The sequence below is a fragment of the Athene cunicularia genome (genome assembly GCF_003259725.1).
Source record: "Athene cunicularia isolate RWA chromosome 1 unlocalized genomic scaffold, athCun1 chr1_part1, whole genome shotgun sequence".
Taxonomy (NCBI): domain Eukaryota; kingdom Metazoa; phylum Chordata; class Aves; order Strigiformes; family Strigidae; genus Athene; species Athene cunicularia.
Genome location: NW_020799091.1, coordinates 28,988,393 through 29,008,101, shown reverse-complemented (window position 1 = coordinate 29,008,101; position 19,709 = coordinate 28,988,393). Strand labels below are relative to the sequence as shown.

The 19,709-nt window shown below is 44.5% G+C and overlaps 1 protein-coding gene across 1 annotated transcript; it reads left to right on the top strand.

Annotated features, from left to right (window-relative positions):
- Nucleotides 1–1,028: 1,028 nt before the first annotated feature.
- On the top strand, nt 1,029–10,646 carry CYSLTR2 (cysteinyl leukotriene receptor 2). The gene is made up of 2 exons (XM_026841385.1): nt 1,029–1,083; nt 9,232–10,646. Exon 2 carries the CDS (start codon nt 9,258–9,260, stop codon nt 10,188–10,190), a length of 933 nt encoding a protein of 310 aa, XP_026697186.1. The 5' UTR covers nt 1,029–1,083; nt 9,232–9,257; the 3' UTR covers nt 10,191–10,646.
- Nucleotides 10,647–19,709: the final 9,063 nt, after the last annotated feature.

The following is a 19,709-nucleotide window of genomic DNA, read 5'->3' as shown; positions in this document are numbered from 1 at the left end:
AGGACTATTTTGCCTGTTGTCAAGTCCACGTGTACAACCAGAGTGAAGAACAATAAATGAGAATCAAGCACAAGTGGGCAATGGAGGAGAGATTAGTCATTATCTGAAGCACTTTTGGGCATAGACAACTATAATTGTGGGTGGCGAGAAGGGTTTTTGGGAGAGTCCCCATCCACTGAGCTGTGTAAGCAGCCATTTGTGGACTCCTCACCTGCTGCTGATATGAAATACAACACAGCAGCCAGAAAGCATTTGAATGTGTCTGGGCCACCTGCATGTGCTGACAGCATAGAAGAGGAATAACCAGCTGCTATACCTATAGTATGTACAGGTACCTATTTCACAATTGCAACAGACTCAGAGCACCCATCTGTGCAGTCAAACATTGCTCCACTGAGAGGTGGTAAAACATTAAGAGGGAGTAAGGCATTCACTGCAGCCACTTGTTCATGGCCTAACAGATATGTATTCTGTTCCTATCAAAATGAAAGGAAAATTAGTCCCTCAGCTCTGTAAACTCAGACTCAAACTATGAGCTGAACAAGATTATGCACCAATTCCTAGCAGCCTGATTAGAGTTTTGTTTTTCCTGTGATTTATGCATGAAAAGCCTGGGAAATGACCCCAGAATGTGTTCTCTTCATAATTCCCATAACTAAATCACTAACTGTCCATGTGAATCTTATACAGGGATCTCCTCTAATATTCTGAGGAATCCTGATTATTGAAAGCACATATATAGAAGTGTGGGCCCAAATACAGGAATCCAGAAAGCTTCCCAACATGCCACGTAGCTGCAGAGCCTCTTTCATTGGGTGAAAATTATGAAAGATTGCCATGTGATTCCTAGCACCACTCCTTGAGCTGAGAACATTTCTCTCTTAACAAGATGTAAGATCTTTTAATCAGGATTTACTTCCCTTTCCTACTGCTCATTGCTTTTCTGTGACTTCTGCATAAATAGCACTTGGGTTTTGTATCAAGGTTTTGTGTTTTTCCTTTCCACTATCAAAACTGAAAGTTGTGAGCAACAGCAAGCAGAAGAAGGAAATACCAAACACACCAGAAGGCACAAGAGCTGAGGTAGGACAAGATTTGTCTGCTTTTTTTCTGATGTTGCAATGATTAAAATACAAACTACTTATATTTCTTATTACTGGCAGTAAGCTTTTTATTTGCCAGAAGCTGTGATCACTGACTAAACTTTGTCTATGACAAAGCTGGTCTTGAGAATATTTTTGGCAGAAAAAAGGGTGGATTTATGTAACTAGGAAAGTTGGCCAGATGGAAGATATCAAATTGTGGATCTGATTAAATGAATCTAATTTTTTAACTAAATGAAAAATATATATTAGGTTTATGGGAAACTTTTAAAATAAAAGGTGTTAAAAGTCAGACTTTTTTTTTTTGGTAATTATTGTGCATATAGAAGGGTTAATAAAATGCCATGTTTTGCTGAATTTAGTGTTAATTCTAAGTTTTACATTTTGTTACATTTATTCTTGGCAGTGCTGCTGCTAAAACACAAAGTGAATGCTAGTAAGAAAGCCAGTGGGAACTTTAAAAAAAAACATGAGAACTTCTGGTTTTCTTGGAAGCGCAGTGGCAAATGCAAGTGGTCTCCTGTATAGCAGCGATATCATAACTGGCTTCCTATTTGGCTAATGACATGAGATGGTAGTGTCTGAGGTCTTCTTAAGACAAAGGGTTATTGTGATAGATGCAGAGAGCATGTCTTTTTCCTGGCATACAAAAGGATCTATATATTTATCACTTAACACAGCAAAGAACTGTATTTTGCATGAACAGCCTAATTTCCCTATTTAACTTTGTATGTGCAGAACACCTTATTGAAAATAGGTTCTTTGGTAGTTCCTCATGTAATAGTGAATGCAGTGCTTCAGAGCAGCAGGTCCAAGTTTGGAAATGGAGGGTTTCATATTTACACCTTTAGAGGCGACAGTGGAGGTTTCATATTTATACCTTTAGCAGCAGCACCTCTCTACCACACCTCTTCAAAAGGAGCCTGTCCTTCTGTCCACGCATGGCATAGAAACCGATCCTGTTGTCTGCTGAGCTGCTGGATGACTTGACTGACTACCCTCCACTAGATCTGAGGGCAGCCCAGGGCTGCCGACTGTTGCCACTTCCCCAGTAATAGCTTTTTGACATAGAGGGTGGAATCAGGCTTTGGTCTCACTTCACCAGGAGGAACTAGGGGTAACACAGTGAAGTCAACTGTGGTTGTTACATTGCCAGGAACGAGAAGCATATTGTGAACTGTGAGAAATGTGCTGACAGCTCAGACCAATGTCCATCTAGACCAGTATTCAATCTCCGATGGTGGCAACAGGAGACACTGGTTAGGCACAACATGAGAGCCTGATCACCTTCCAAAGCGCTTTCCCCTTGCATTTCCCCAGCTTCCTGACTGCTGTCCATGAGTTCTGGGGATTACATCCCTGCCCAGACTTTTGTTTCCCATTTACTGCCCTCTCATTTGCTCGATCCTGCTTTGACACTGTTGAGCCACCTGCCTGCACTGCCTGCTGTGGCAGCAAGCTCCCAGCACCGCCCGCTCCTCGCTTCATGGAGGAGCAGCCTCTTTTATCTGTTTGAAAGAAGACTCAAAAACTCTGGTGAGCACTCCAAGTCCCAGTACTGCAGAACCCTGTGAATAACAGTGCATATTCGCACCATCCAACACCTTCGTGACTCTAAAACTTGACCACATCCTTCTTCAGCCTCCTCCTATTCATACTGGAGAGTCTCAAGATTTTTAGTTCTTGCTCTGCCTCCCCGATCATTTCACTTGCCCCTCTCTGCACCTTCTCTATAATCTCTTTTATTTGGGTGTAGAGACCAGATGCATGAAGATTTTATACAAGGTGGTAACATGCTTTGCTCTCCATAGCCTTCTTGATGATGCCCTTCATTTTGCTGACATTTTTGGTTGCTTTTGCTGCTGCATCCAATGCAGAGATTACTTCCGTAAATGGTCAGTGATGCCAATGCCTAATTCCCTGTTCAGCCAGTTTCAAGTTTGTATCATGCAGGTTTAGATTATTTTTTTCAGCATGCATCAGTTCACATTAAAATACACTAACACTTATCTACCACTCTTTCAGTATGGCATCTGTTAACCCAGATAACTGCCTTCTCCAGGTTATTAATAAAGATATTGAATAAATCCTAGAGGACACCACTGCTGATTCATTAAGCCCACAATTTGCTTCTTACCCTTCAGCCAGCTTTCAGTCCATAAAAGGACATGCCTTACAGCTCTCTGGCAGCTTAGTTCCATCAGAAACCCTTGGTACAGAGCTTTGTCAAAGGCTTTCACAAATGCAAATGTATAAATACATACATATCCATATATACATATCAAATGACTACTGGGCCCCCTTCATCCATCATCTTCACAGCCCTTCAGCAGGTGAGTAGGGCAGGATCACTGTGTTCAGAAGATGTGCTGACTCTTTCTCAGCAGACTGGTGTTTCCACAAGCTCAGCACCTTCATTCTTTATTACAGACCCCCCACAACATACCAGAGGTGGAAATCAGTCTCAGCGGTCAGTAGCTCCCAGCACTGAGACTGACTCATGGCACTCGAGCTGCCCTCCCAAGGCTCTCATGTAGCCCAGCCAGTCCCCTGGCACAACGCCTGATTGTAATGGTGGGTTACGTGCCTTGGCTGCCAGTCTCACATCTGAGATCCTTTGGGATACTCATATGAATGCCATCTGGTCCTGATTACTTACTGGTTTCCCACTTATCTGGTCAGTTTAATATTTCCTGCACAGATCCCTTGAGTGGAGCTGGCTCCTTTGAGCTGTTTGCTGCATCAGGCACGAAAATACCCCAACATGTTTGGTGGGGAAGAGTGAACTCACTGAGTTTCTCTGCTATGGCCTTGCTGTCCCTAAGAGATCTTTTGCCGCCAAGCAACCCTGTCAGTTTCCTGGTCGTCTTTCATCTTTCAGTGGGTTTACAAAATTTACTGTCAGCCTGAGCATCCTTCACCAGGTGCTTTTCACTTTTTTTTTGTTTGGTTGTTTTTTTTGTTAATGCTCTTAGTTTCTCTCCATATTTGATCTGTCATAATACAGGCTCCTGTTCTCCCTATTTGGACAAGACTTCTGCTTTCTAAATGGTGATCTTTTCCCTATCATAGTCTTGCTAATTATTCTACTGATAGACATCAGGCTCAATATTTATTAAAATGTCTATTTCTTTTGGAATGTAGGCTTCTAACACATGTTTTATTGAAATTTATGTTTGTTTTTTTAAACAGCCCCCAAAATTATGTAGGCTTCTTCCTTCTGGGACTGCTTCTCTGTCCCACAACACTGCCAATCGTAGCCTTACTGTGATTGCTAGTACAGAGCTCCCTTCATCAAAACCTGCTTGAATCAGGACCTGTGCAGCACTAAAGATCAAATGTAAAATAGCATCTTGTGTTGTGGATTTGTCTGCAGAACTAATTATTCTACGAATCAGCCATTTGTTGCATATGGGACATTATATCTCATTGGTCTGCAGCATCGCATCTTTGTAAAGGCACCCAAAATCTCCTGCTATTGCTACCTGCTTTCAGCTTCCTGCTCTCACTTAACATTTTCTGATGTCATCAACATGATGAGCAGTTCGATAGTGCATTCCTAGTACTATATTTTTTATTATTAGAGTATGGGATTTCTGCCTACAAGAACTCTGTAGTGCTTCTCTTTAGCCATGGTATTTTTATGCTGCTGCAAGTTACATAGTCCTTCATGCACAGTGCCACTCCTCCACCTGTGCATCCCACATTATCATTACCGTAAAGCTGGTAGCATGGCAACACAGTCTTCTGTTGATTATTCTCTCTCCAGCAGGTCTCTGAGGTTCCCCTTGTACTAGGGTTGCTGCCTCAAGCCAAGCCTTCCAGCTCCCTCGTCTCATTTTGGGCTTTGAGCATTGGTGCAGAATTACATGTAAGATTTCCTTTTGATCAGTCACTCAAGATAACATGTGACAGCTAACTGATTTGTGGGCAGCTGGATTTGCCTTCTCTAGTTATTGCAGCTGGGCTTTATTTCCCTCCTGGCCTTGTCAGAGGTGCATTGGATGTCAGTTCAATGCCCTCTCAGGTCTCATCAGTCCAGCCCACTTGCTCTCCCATGCCCATCAGCTCCCCTGTTGCTTCTAATTAAATACTCCTCTGCAAAGCTTTCATTCTGCAGTGCCAGCAGCCTGGCTCCACTCTGGGTACAGTTCAATCTCTCATTTCTGTATCGCTTGCCTTTATCCCAAAAGATGCCTCAGTTCCTTACATACCTACATTTCTCCTCTCTACTACCTCATGCATGCACTGACCTGAGCTTCTCTCTTGCCTTGTAGCTGAGCCCCGAAGATCCTACCTTCATCCCTGGTGACCACAATGACCACAGCCACCACTGGCTCCTCTTCTGCACCCCACAGAAATCTGCACAGACATATCACGAGGTCTGCCACCTGGGCAGACCTGCTTCTGCCCCCTGGAGACAGCCAGTCTTGTCCCTCCACACCCCCAGCCCCTTGCCGTGCACACACAAGCACAAAACCTACCCTGGGGAGGCAGCCGTACACATTGCATACTGGGCAGTTTACAATATAGCCCCCACTCTGCTGCTAGACTGCTAGCTGCATCCTAGGCTTAAAATCTGATAGGTTTAGGGCACTTTTAGTAGTTTAGTATCTCCTCCAATTAAATAAATATCCTCTTACTTTTGCTCTATCAGTTTCCCACCTGGTTTCTGCACCCATTTGTTGAGGGTGTTAGATTCACCTTAGGCAAGGAATGTCTTTCTGTTATCCCCTTACCTTAAATCACATTCAAGCCAAGCTAAGATAAAAGGCAAAATATTTCATCATAATAAATAGACATAATTTGTAATAAAGGGTACATTTTTATTTATAAAAACCATACTTATCAAGCTGTGTTTCGAAGAGACTTCACAGAGGTAAAGAAAAGAAAAAAACCCACCCAAACTCTACATCTAATCTGCTTATGCAGCAGTTATTTCAGAAAAGCCTCCTTTTTTCTTGCTTAGCTGATGTGCTCTCTCTCTCTCTCCTGCCAGAGTGGTTGTCAGAGCCTTGGGACATGTATCAGGTGCTTCTACTTGATAGCTTCCATCAGGGAAACTCATATATAGAAAAATATCTCCTGCTAGGGAGTTTCCATCAGAGAAGTCTTGCAGTACCACTTAAGAGAGATTCTCATTTCAGATTGTCCATTTTTCTCAGAGGGCTGTTAGATCTTGCCACCAATCTCCCTTCTGAAGCCTTCTGGGGGACCCTATAGGTCTATTCTCTCAGCCAAAACCCACTGTGTTTGTTCCTGACCCAGGAGGCAGTCTGAACGCTCTTGGTGAAAGCAAAGTTTCTTGCCGTTCTTTACATATACCATCCTTTCTGTTTATCTAGGAGATGATGAACAGCTGGCTAATGAACAGCTCTTGGCTTCAAGGAGGAATACAATTCTCCCCTTCTCCTCTGTGGTTGCTTGAGATAGTCCTGTATGAAATGTATCTTTCACTGCACCTTCCTTTCTACACCACATTTAAGTAGGAGCATCTACATATGATAATTGCATGGGTCATTCCTGGCCCTCGACTGAGGGGCAGGCACCATGGTAGTTAACAGCTTTCAGATAACCAGCTTCTTTCTCTTAAACATCCTGTAACAGCTTGAAAGTTTTGTTTGGATAACTTGAAGAGGAGTCTGACTACTGGATTTTTCTTGCCAGGCCCATGAATGCTGAGTTTTCTCAATAACACATGTGCATCTGGTTTCCTAAAGGTCTTTAACTGGCTGGAGAAATGAGGAGCACAAAATAGTTTTAATGGTAGTTAGCTAGATAGCCTCATGTGAAGAGCCTGAGCAAAGTACCTCAGCCTTTGTGCTTGTAGTGCTCTTTCCAGGGTGCAGGGACCATGGGCTTTTCATCAGCTGAATTTTCATTACCCTAATCCCATTCTTTAGCAGATCTTGTCAGGCCACAAACCATCAGTTGTGGTGCTCAGCAGGGCCTTGAATTTGCCCACACTTCAAGTTCTTCATTCTTGTTTGGCTCCTCTAGCTCACAGGCTTCACAGAACAGTGTTTGGTGTCCCACAAAACAGGAATGTTTCAACAGGCATAGGTATTTTCTTGTGGTTTGGGGTTTCTAAAGGCAAGGATGCTTGAGCCATAGCAAAATGTCTCTCCCTTTGCAGTACCTCAGGCTGAAATGTTTCCCTGAAAATGTGGACATCAGCTTCAATCAGGAGAAAAGCTGGTCCTTGATCCCAGACAGAAAACTTATGTATCAGTCACTTTGCACAGAAAATCAAAACTGTTCAAAACTCCTTTGATTGCAAAATATTTGTGTTAGGAAGTATACCTTGTCTCTCCCCTCTGCAGGGGAAGAGGATCTCAGGTGAGGAGATTTCCTTCAGGAGCATGTGTTTACTGAGTCAGGGACTTTGCTGAGCCCCAGTATCAAATTTGCCCACCTCCAGTCTTCAGCGTTTCTAAGTGCAATAGATATTATTGTCTTTATTTTCTGGAGGGATAATTTCCGGCACAGCTGAGAATGGTATAACGTTGGTGTGAGTAAATGTTCCCCTTCCCCAGACCACCACGCTCCCATCTTGCAATGGAGGGGGTAAGTCCTGCTCCTTGGGAGCCCAGCCTGAGGGTTATGCTTCCCACGCTCCCTGTTGCAGTGCAGCCAGATAAAACACAACTGCTGGGGCACATCTGGTTGCTATATTAAGGGATCCACATGAGCTCTGAGACATCGCCTTGAAGATACCATGGGCTGCTCTGAACATAGGTCAGGTTCCCATACCATGGCTTGAGTTCAGAAATTGGCTCCTGTTTACAGCACACTGGAATACTGCACTGGGTAACTGGGAGTCCAGAGCACTCAAACCTAGAGCCAACTTTGCCCCCTAGGGACACTCCACCTGTGCAAATAAATTAATTTCAAATTGTGAAGCCAGTGAAGTCCAGAATAAGAGATACAATGCAGTCATGTACCATCAACCCGTTATCACTCTTGCTGGAGCAAATCAAAACCTTCTTTTTCATGCATCTAGAAATGCCATATATTTCTGGGTTTTAGGCTAAAATATTCTGTGCTCCACCTTTAGAATATGTTGGCAGATGCCAAGAGGGAATTACTCCCACTATTAAGCAAGCAACAATAGTGAAACCTTCCTTTGAAGATACTCCTAGCTGCAGGTCAGCTGAGAGAAGAAATCAGAAGTTCATCAAGGAAATAGACCCTAATGAGAAAAGAAAAATTATTTAGAGTGTTTTAGTGATGAGTGGTTTTGATTTGATTGAATTATAGCCTCATAGGAGAAAAAATACCACTCTCTGTGAACACAGCCCATTTTCTCACAGGCCATTTTCATTATGGCTGCAAGCGTGGGCTGTCCTGGAAGCTGCAGTGCGTGTAGATGACTGATGCAGAGCAGCTGAGCACAAAAGAGGTTGAGAAAGTGGTAAATGAAGCCAAGGCCCCACAAAAAGAGACATAAAAAGCCATCAGAAACTTACAAGGAAGAAGAAATACTGTGTAAGGAGGAGAGAGTTAAAAAAGAACCATACATACCTAGCACAGTATTTGCACAGTGTTTAAGGTCAAAATGTCCTTAATTTATACATTCTCTAGTATATCAATATACCTCTGGTATTGCTCAGGAAAGTTCAGTGACATGCTGCCAACAACAAACCAGAAAAATTTCACTAGTTCTGGAAGACAACTTCAGCCCTTGGGGTTTTCATCCTAATTTGAAATGCAGACCTACCAGTGACAGTGATTTTTTTTCTGATCAGGTTTTGATGTTTCCATGGTAGGTAATGGGAGACTTAAAACTTCCCTGCTACAAAATGGCTGACAGCAAGTTGTCTTGTTTTGCACAGAGAAGATCAGAGAATTGCCATTAAAACACACACATAGCACTTTAAAAGGCAGCACTTTCATAGGTTGAGACAACAACCAGTAATACTGAAACTGTTTAGAGATGACTTGGGGATTTATGCCTTGAGATGTGCATTTACTGGGACATCATAAGAAATTACTCATTAATGAACCCTTACTTTCCACTGCCCTCTGCATTTTGAAATCTCTGTCCCCAGCAAAACAGTCCTGAATAGCTGAACTCCCTGCCTGGCCCGTAACCCAGCACTCACACCACTTCTTTTTACTTTGACAGAAAGACAGAGAGCCTGGCTCTAGACTATGAATGTTTCCAAGATGGCACTAGACAACAACTTCACTAACAGCTCCTTTAACTGTACGATTGACAGCTTCAAGCAAGTAATTTATCCCATCATGTATCTCTTTATCTTCTTCCTGGGTGCTGTTGGAAATAGCCTCTCCATTTATGTTTTCTTCCAGCCTTCACAGAGGAAGACCTCAGTAAACATTTACATGCAGAACTTGGCTGTTTCAGACCTCATGTTTGTGAGCACTTTGCCCTTTCGGGCCTCATATTTCCTGTTGGGATCGCGTTGGATATTTGGTGATATTGTCTGCAGGATCATGACTTACACCTTGTACGTGAACATGTACTGCAGCATTTATTTTCTCACCGTGCTCAGTGTGGTTCGTTTCATAGCCATCGTCTACCCGTTCAAACACTGGAAAGTAACCAACATAAAGTATGCCAGGATAACATGCGCAGCCATATGGGTCTTCGTGCTGGCAGCCTCCAGCCCTCTGTTAAGCAAGGAAATCGCTGGGTACAGCAACCCAGCCAAGTGCTTGGACCTCCACCCTTCCAGCACCCGCAGGCTCCTCATGATGAACAGCTTTGTCCTCATCGTGGGCTTCATTCTGCCATTTTGCACAATTATTGTCTGCTACATCTTTGCAATCAAAGCATTGCTCAAGTCCAAGACTCCACAGCACAAGAAGGCAGTCTGTCACAAGAAGGCACTGTCCACCATCATCATCACTCTCATCCTCTTCCTCCTCTGTTTCCTGCCGTATCACATCCTGCGAACTGCCCACCTGATGCACAGCAGCTGCAGCCAGGCCAGCCTGCCCATGCACAAAGCACTGGTGGTTGCTCTCTGCCTTGCTGCCATGAACAGCTGCCTTGATCCTGTCCTCTATTACTTTGCGGCTGAAAATTTCAAAGCGAGAATCAGAAGTCTGTACCGCAGGTAGCTCGTGCAGAACTGCAAAATTAGATATATACAGACCCAAAGGGACATCTAGACTGGGTCCAGAGGCTTTGTGGTTCTAGCCATCCTGCAGCCATGCTGCTCAGTGCCAGGCATCTCTGGTGCAAAAAGTGTCTTGGAGAGAACTTGTTGGGGGTGGCCAAAACTGAGGCAAGATGATCAGAGGTCAGGTGCAGGGTGTGATCCCTAGTCCTATTCTATTTGGCAGGGTAGAACACTTCTGGTGTTCATCCTCTCCAGGGCAAGTTGAAAGGGGTTTACCTTGCTACTAGAGCCCATTCATTTAATTTCACAATACTCAGCCAGTGACTTGAAGGGAGACTGCTCACCTACCCACCTCAGTGTTTGTGTCTGAGTCTCTCTGTGCTCCACATCCCTGTGCATGCAGAGATGCACGGTTCAGATGCTGCGATACTCAACAGACTCATAGCACCCTGTCAGTTCCCTTTGCCAACACGGGCCAAAGGTCTGCACATAACAGAAATGTAAAGCATCACTGATACTTACTGCTGAGGCTGACTTACTTACAAAGCAGGCAGAGAGCCAAACAGTACCCAGTACAGGGTCAGGCTGTTCAGAAGACATTAACATTTTAAAATTTTCCACTCTGAGGAGGCCATCAAGTTATTTTGCTTAACATTTTACTGATTGTCAAGTGAGATAATGATTTCAAGCGAACGGCATCAGCACAGAGCGATGTAAGATGGCTGCTGGTAGCAAGGGCAGGGTTCAGGTGCACCCTGCAGCTTTCCAAGTGTGTGCTGACTCCTTCAAGGCCATTGTAACACTTGTTTTACACTTACTGTTGCCAGTGCTTTTCTGAAAGCTAGGTTAGGCAACTCAGTTCCCATGTAGGGATCCAAACAGGCAGCTAGGGAGTGGTTTCCTCCAGGTAAACTCCTGCCTGCTCCAAGGTGGAAACTGGTCCCTTTTTTCATAGGATTAACTTCCAGCTGCTTTGAACTCCCTGACATCAAAGGCGCACCGATGCAACAGGGAAGCACTAAACCAGGAACCAGGAGGAAAGACAGGAGGCAGGGGAGAAGGAGGGTTGTTTTAGAAAGCAATGGGAAGCTACACCTATGTGTACTTTGGAAAAATCTCACCAAATGGCTGCCTGAAATTTTAAGTTTAGATTTTGTTTTTAATAACCTAATTTTTTAATTAAAAAAAAAGACAAAAAGGTTTGTCATATTTTCCAGGAAAACAGCCTGTCTCATATGAAAACTAGCTAAAATGCTGAAATCCTTCCCTCCCTGTGAAATCCACGCAAAGGAAGGCTTCTGTCAGTGAAGATACTTTCTCAGTGCTCTAAACTTATTTGGAGAAAGCACTCTATAAGCTGAACATTATTGCCTCCAAACAAAAATAACTGCAGCTAGCTATTTTCAGGTCTGTCTGAAATATGCAGAAAACATTGCTGGTCAGGTGGAAAAGTACTTGGCAAATCACGGGGAAAGTCACATTTTTCTGGACTAGCTAAGGGTTATGTTCAATTGCAGAGTCAATCTATTTCAGTCACTTTATGCTGCCTTTGATGTAAGCACAGAGTTTTATCATAAGTCTTCACAAAAGTCCGTGCTCCAAATCCTTATTTCAATAACTCAGTGGCATACCTGAGAGCTGACCATATGAACTCCTGCTGTGCTTGGTCCCATGCTGTTGAAGGAGAAGGGAATATTACCTCTGGTTTGCAATCGGAATGCGATTGAGATGGTAGCCTGTGCAGGGCTGGGATAGAGGACAAATAATTGGAAGGGGGCAAACTTTTTCTGTGGTTTTTCCCTGCCAGGAGTAGACCTAAGCAGGGACAAGTGACAGTGTTGCAGCCTCTGACAAGGTACTGTACATCTTAAATACTACAAGGGAATGGAAAAACTGACTGAGCTGCACTCTAATCTCACTAACATGTTTTTGTCTGTACCCATCCAAACACACCCTATTATCAGATTGCATGTAGATATCTAGAAGATTTTTTTTTTTTTTTTGTATTGACTATGCTACAACTTTGTTAGCAATTGCATTAACTGTCAAACCTGTTTTAATAAACTAGATTTACTAGTTGCTGAAGATATGCTTTTTATTGATTGCACAACTAACATAGAATGTCCTCAGAATACAGGGGGAGAAAGACCAAGAAACAGATATTGAGCTTCTGTAGGTGGGCCATCATTTCACAAGAGAGAAATGTCTTTGGAGGTGTGAGAACATCCTTCTGCCTTCTTCATGCCACCAGCAAAATAGTGGGGAACATCAGTCAAAATCTGGGGTGAAGATAGAGGAATAGATTTTTAAAATTACGATTTATTTGCAAAAGGATTCAAGACCATCCTTGTTAGATCCTCACATGCAGCCTTAACAACACTTGCATAACATGCCACTTTCCCATTTACTGCCATAGCTGCATTTGGTATTCTTGCATGTCTCCATTCACGGAGCTGAAGACCAGTGTTCTTTGCTGTGGAAGTATCATAGCAAAAAATGTAGTGAAAAAAGAGACCGTATTTATTCTGAAAAATAAGCTCCTGCCAGTTAAATTACTAGCAATGCCTCTACATCCCTCAAGAGACCACCTACCCCTTAAAAAGTATTTTGATATGTTTCCTCAATTTTCCAAGAGACAGAACTCTAAGAATAGCTACGTGTCTAGAAAGTTAAAGGAATACTAAGCTTTTGAGCTTGAAGGAGACATAAGAGCAGGAAATAAAGTCTTTAAATAACTGGTACCCCTATGAGACAACCAATGTCCTAACTTCTTATGCGTGTTTTCCTGTCATTCAGGGAAGCCCTGTTATTTCTAGACAAAGGTAATTTTTCACTCCAAAGCTACACCAGAGACAAACGTAGATTTTCTGAAGTAATATCGCTGCAACCTGAACCACTTAACCCTCAGAACAAGGAAATCCCACTCTTTGCATTTGTTTTTTAGCCCTGGTTCAGGCCCACTTGTGGCTATGTTTGCCTGATGGAGCGGTGTCACAGTGAGCAGATAAGCATCCTGCTTTTTTCATGATTGTGCTGTGTTTGAGCTGGGGCAGGGCTACAGCAGTGGACCCCTGTGAGAAGCTTCTTGAAACTCCCCCAGCTCCAAGTCAGACCTGCCTGTAGCCAAGGCCAAGACAATTAGTGTGGTGGGCACGCCTCTGTAATAAAGTATTTAAGGGGAACCTGAGAGTGGGCTGGGGGACTTGTGAGGAGGCATTAGGAGAACACCTATGTGAACACCCAGATCAGTGGACGGAAAGAGGAAGAAGGGGGAGAAGTGTGTCAGAGCAGAGAGCCCCCCAATATCCTGTGGTGAGACAGGAGGTCCACCCTCCCTGACACCCCTGGAAATCACTGGAGGAACAGAGATTTGCCTGTGGCCTGTGGAGGACCACTGGGACTCTGTGGGAAGAAGAAGCCCCTGCTGTTTTAGTTCAGTACTGGGAGGAGTGCAGTGTGTGGAGGTGACCCATGCTTGAGCATCTTGAGAGGAATGCATCCTGTGGGGAGGACTCACACCAGAGAAAGTTTGTGGAGGACTGTCTCCCAAGAGAGGGACACCATGTGGAGCAGGGGGAAGAATGCAGAAGAGTGCTTCTCCCCGCTTTGAAGGAAGAAGCAGCAGGACTGACTGCACACCCCATTCCCTGTCCCTCTGCTGCTGGGGTAGGAGGTAGAAATATCAGGAACAAAATTGAGCCTGGGAAGAAGAGATGATTGGGGGGAGATGTTTTTTTGATATGGTCACACTTGTCACTGTCCCATTCTGTCTGTTAAGTGTCATTTTTTCTAGTGGTTTGAATTAAAGTAATGTCTTTTTTTTTTTTTTTTCTTCCCCTAACAAACCTGTCTCTTGCCTGTGACTGTAATGGGTGAGCTACACCTCCCTATCCTTATCTCGATTCCTGAGCCTTTTGATTAATTTTTTCCTTCCCAGTGCTGGGGCGGAGGGAAGGGATGAGTGAACAGCTGTGTGGTGCTCAGTATCCCTCTGGGCTCAAACCATGGCAGTGATACATCCTCTGCCTTCTTTAACATATATCCCATAGCCATAGATGACATTTTGTTTTAGCTTCTCAGAATATCTGGAGAAAGGGGTGTGCATTTTGCTACTTGGTGTCTCCTTCTGAGGTGCATGTTCCTCTATTCTACAACAGCATGTTGTGCTGGGAGCAGAGAGGCATCAGACTTTCCCCCCCTTGTTTTAGGGCTGTTGCTGCTTCTTTTGGTCCTTTGTGATAGGCAAGATAGAAATGACCTTCTGCTTCTAATAGGAGCAGAAATACGATCCATCCAAAATAACCAAGTGTAATCACAGCTGGGAGGAGTCAGATGCTGTTTCAATAGTGCAATCCTTGGACTAATGTTTTGATTTCCTGCATCATATTTGAGGCAGTTTAAATGACAGCCTCTTTGAAAGACAGCTGAAATGAAGTGCAAACACAGATTCCATGAGAGAGTCCAGTATCGTCTGAGGTGCTTCAGCTTTCATGTACTTATCATGACCTGCCACACAATAAAACTGTCTTTGTGTGGCTATGCAGTCCTGTACCTCTCACACAGTGTTGTGTATATACAGAAATCTTTCCGGACATCTGCAAAGACAAGCAATATATTTAATTGCATGCAGCTGATGTTACGTAGTTACATCTGTTCAACCACCAGCCAACAGCTTAAGGAGGCCAAAGAAATTAAATAACATTCTTTGTCCCGAATTCCCTTTTCACCTTTCAGAAAAACTGGCTGGCTTTCCACCATCACTCCTGCTCCTTTTGATTTTACAGCTGAAAGGATAAAGCTGCCTAATGCAGGGGCCAAAGACTGGTTGTTCAAGTCACGTTCCTGCTCACGGGAGCAAAATTTGAGACTTATTTCTGAATCTGGGAAATAAAGCTTAGTCCACCACCCATATCACCTCATGTAGGGCTTGAATGCTCAGAGTGATGGCTGGCAGGTTTGCTCATCATGTTTGCTGTCTGCATGTCCAAATGTCTAGACTTTGAACAAGGTAACTGTTGGATGATATTATGTCATCTTCTGAGCAGCCATGGTAGATGCAACTTGGGATGATTCACTCAGAATGGAGCTGTGCTTTATAACATAGAAAATTTTGGGGAAGGAAATCCCTGAAGAGGGGATCTGTGCCCTGTGCAGATGTTTCTTGCATTACTGCCAGCGTTCAGTTCTGGAGGCAGGGAGCCTGACCATCTCTGACAGACCAGCTCCAGGCCCCTTCTGAGGTCCAGCCTAAAAAGCCCTCCATGGCAGAGAACTACCTGCTTGTACTTGGTTTCTCCTTGCAGCTAGTCTCTCACCAGTGTTTCAGGATGTTTAAGGGTGCTTTGCTGAGATACTACTTTCATGCTGCAAGTTAGCATTTTTTTTTTCTTGGCAACTATGAGGACAAACAGTCCAGAAAGAATGAGAAAAATAATCTAGCTCAAGAGTCATCATACATCTTCTGAAGGCCTTTACTGCTGCAGCTGGAGCAGTCTCCTCTCATGATCCCTCACCACTAAAAGAAAAATTATAAACGCAGGCCAAGAATGTGAGTATGCTCTAAAAAACAGTGCTCTCACATCGGCTTTTTTTTTTTTTCTTTTCTTAGTTTTGAATGTCACTGAACTTAACCATTGAGGACGTGGAAACACGAAGAATTCCTTTTATAAAGCTGCTAATAGCAGCACAGGCACACCTAGATCCTCCAGAGGTGGAGGTGGTGCATGCAGAACACAGCTGAGTGCTGCTACACCAGCCTTTCACAGGCGCACAGTCACTTGGGCAGTCTGTGGACCTGAGTAGGAGCACACACTCTGGCCATCCATGTTCATGGACTTTCCTATTTCCTGAGCACACTCCAGCTACACCTGACTCCATGCCAGCACAAACCTAGACTGTTGCATCAGCCCTTCCCACATCTTTGTGTCCTGGTTGCCATGGAAAGGAAAACCGGGAGCAGAGATGTGGTGGTTTGACCTTGGCTAAATGCCAGGTACCCGCCAAGTCACTCTATCACTTCCCCCCCTTCCCCCTTGTTTTCTCAACAGGGCAAAGAGGGGAAAGAAAATAAAATAGACCAACCCTTGTGGGTAAAACAAAAGCAGTTTTAATAGAAGCAAAGCAAAGCAAAGGTCGGCGCGTGGAAGCAAAAATAAGAAAACAGATTTATTCTCTACTTGCCATGAAGAGGTGATGTGGGGCCTTCTCAGGATCAGGGCTCCCATACAGGTAGGGGTTGCCTCGGAGGACCCAGTGTGACCCCACTCCTTTCCTCCTTTCTCCCAGCTTTATACTCGAGCAGACGTCATGTGGTCTGGAATATCCTTTTGGTCCGTTCGGGGCAGCTGTCCTGGCTGTGTCCCCTCCCAAGATCTTGCCCACCCCGTCCCACTGGGAGGGGGGAAATGTCGGAGAGAGCCTTGGTGCTGTGTAAGCCCTGCTCCGCAGTAGCCACAACACCAGGGTGCTACCAACACCCTGCCAGCTCCCAGCATAAACACAGCACCGTGAGGGCTGCTATAGGGGAAACCAATTCCAGCTCAGCCAGACCTAGTACAAGAGACCAGGTGGGAAGCTCATGCTCCAGCAGGCCACCAACCTGCATGACAAAGGGAGCACACCCACATGGGGTGTCTGGTCATACACCTTGATGGAATTGTTACTACCAGGTACAATTTAAAATTGGCCTTATCCCAGTTACTTTCCCTTCAAATTTCTGATTACACTTAGTTCATGATTTACACTTGAGCTAGCTGGGCTATGTAGGTGAACATTGCCCTGGGAAGTGTAAGATGGATGGGCAGATGCCCAGTTGGGGATGGCATAAGAGAACATGTTACCCCATTGGGACATTCAAGCCAATGCTCAAAGACAAAGAAGCCGATGTCTATCTGCAGACCCTTCTCCAGGGTCTCTTATTTTACCATTTACTTTCAGGGCCATCACAGACCAAAATAGCAGCTCGTGCTTTCACAGGGAGAATCTATCTACATGTTTACAAGGAGCAAGATGAGCTCAAGGCAGACCAACATGGTCTCTTCTGCCTCTTCCGATTTTCTGACCTTCTGATCTAAAGCTTGCATGGTCTGTCTTTCTGGAGAGATCCTGCAGACCTGACTCAAAATAAAGCAAAACTCAACAACACACAAGGACATGACATGGTTATCCTGGCAATGGGGAGAATAAGGTGTTCTTCAGGTTGTGCTATGGGAGGTGATAAATGTGGAAATGCTGGACTTCCGTCAAACACCAATTCTACTGATGCACTTCACACTGGCAAGAGCCAGGAAGTGTTATTGTTGTCTCCCCCCAAATTCACAGAATCACAGAATCATCAAGGTTGGAAAAGACCTTGTAGATCATCCAGTCCAATCAGTAACTCACACTGACCATTCTCAACTACACCATATCCCTCAGCGCTATGTCAGCCTGACTCTTAAACACCTCCAGGGATGGGGACTCCATCACCGCCCTGGGCAGCCCATTCCAACACCTAACAACCTGTTCTGTAAAGAAATACTTCATAATATCCAGTCTAAACCTTCCCTGGGCAACTTGAGGCCATTCCCTCTTTTCCTATCCCTTGTTACTTCATTAAAGAGACTCATCCCCAGCTCTCTGCAACCTCCTTTCAGGGAGCTGTAGAGAGCGATGAGGTCTCCCCTCAGCCTCCTCTTCTCCAGACTAAACACCCCCAGTTCCCTCAGCCGCTCCCCGTACGACCTGTGCTCCAGACCCTGCACCAGCTCCGTTGCCCTTCTCTGGACACGCTCGAGTCCTTCAATGTCCTTTCTGTAGTGAGGGGCCCAAAACTGAACACAGGAATCGAGGGGCAGCCTCACCAGTGCCGAGGACAGGGGTCAGATCCCTTCCCTGTCCCTGCTGGCCACGCTATTGCTGACACAAGCCAGGATGCCATTGGTCTTCTTGGCCCCCTGGGCACACTGCTGGCTCCTGTTCAGCCGGCTGTCAATCACCTACCCAGTTCCCTCTCTGACTGGCAGCTCTCCAGCCACTCCTCCCCAAGCCTGTAGCGCTGCTGGGGGTTGTTGTGGCCCAAGGGCAGCCCCCGGCATTTGGCCTTATGGAAACTCCTGCAGTTGGCCTCAGCCCATGGCTCCAGCCTGTCCAGGTCTCTCTGCAGAGCCTCCCTGCCCTCGAGCAGATCAACACTCCCACCCAACTTGGGGTCATCTGCAAACTGACTGAGGGGGCACTCGATCCCCTCGTCTAGATCATCAGTAAAGATGTTAAACAGGAGTGGCCCCAACACCGAGCCCTGGGGGACACCACTCGTGACCGGCTGTCAACTGGATTTAACTCTGTTCACCACAACTCTCTGGGCCTGGTCGTCCAGCCAGTTTTTTACCCAGCAAAGTGTGCGATTGTCCAAACCTCGAGCAGCCATTTTTGCTGAGAGAATGCTGTGGGAAACGGTGTCAAAGGCCTTGCTAAAGTCAAGGTAAACAACATCCACAGCCTTTCCCTCATCCAATAAGCAGGTCGCCCTGTCGTAGAAGGACATTAGAGGTTATTAAAGGCAGCAGCAGAAAATTAAAATACCTTAACCATAAGTGAGTTAAGTATTTTCAGTCATGTAGCGCACTAAGAAAATGCACGTCTATATATGTATTAATACACATATACAGGCACATACACACTCACATTTTTCATTCAAGTCTTTTTATATGTTCATATATTTATATACATGACCATAGATTTTAATTTGCAAAGTCAATGAATAAATATTTTATAGTCAGTGCTAAACTTTTCAGAATTGATCTCTTATATAACCCTATTCCATTAATATCCCAGTAATTAATTTTAAGAAAGAACACAGTCAGGACTAGCCAACCATACCTACTCCACCACCAAACTGCAATGCAGAGCTGAATTACAAGAAAGTGAAACTTCAGTCCCTAAGTGTTGCATCGAAGTTTATACCTGCTCTGATGAAACCCAATCCTCACTGTGGGACAGTACAAAAATTAACCCCACAACCTCTTGTCCCACATCTTGCTAAATTTTGCTTGACATCCTTATTATGAGACAATTTCTCCTTCCAGTTTTGTCAGGACTCCTACTTTGGCCTGAGGTGACAGGCAAAACCTCTGACACACTGCCTGCTGCCTTTTTTAAGTTGACAAGCTGTCTATTTTTCATACACATGAAAACCATGTGGAAAAGATTTCAAAAATCTCTACTGACAGCAGTGAAATTAAGAACAGATTTTTGGTCTGATGATAGTATAGTAAAACAATGTTTCTTGCTCTATGGTATACAGACCAGTGGGATCCCTAGATTCTTCTATGAGACCACAGTATGTTAAAAAAAAATCAAATCTGCTGTCAATCAGATTAAATGTGCTATTGGGGGTTTCACACCTCCAGAGGAAAGCAGAAAGTTGTCACAAAGCATCGTTCCCAAATGTGGACATGTACACTTTCCAAAATGTAAATGCACTGAGCATGCACTACCAGTGTGAGTAGCCATTAAAGCAGCATTGTGAATAAACATT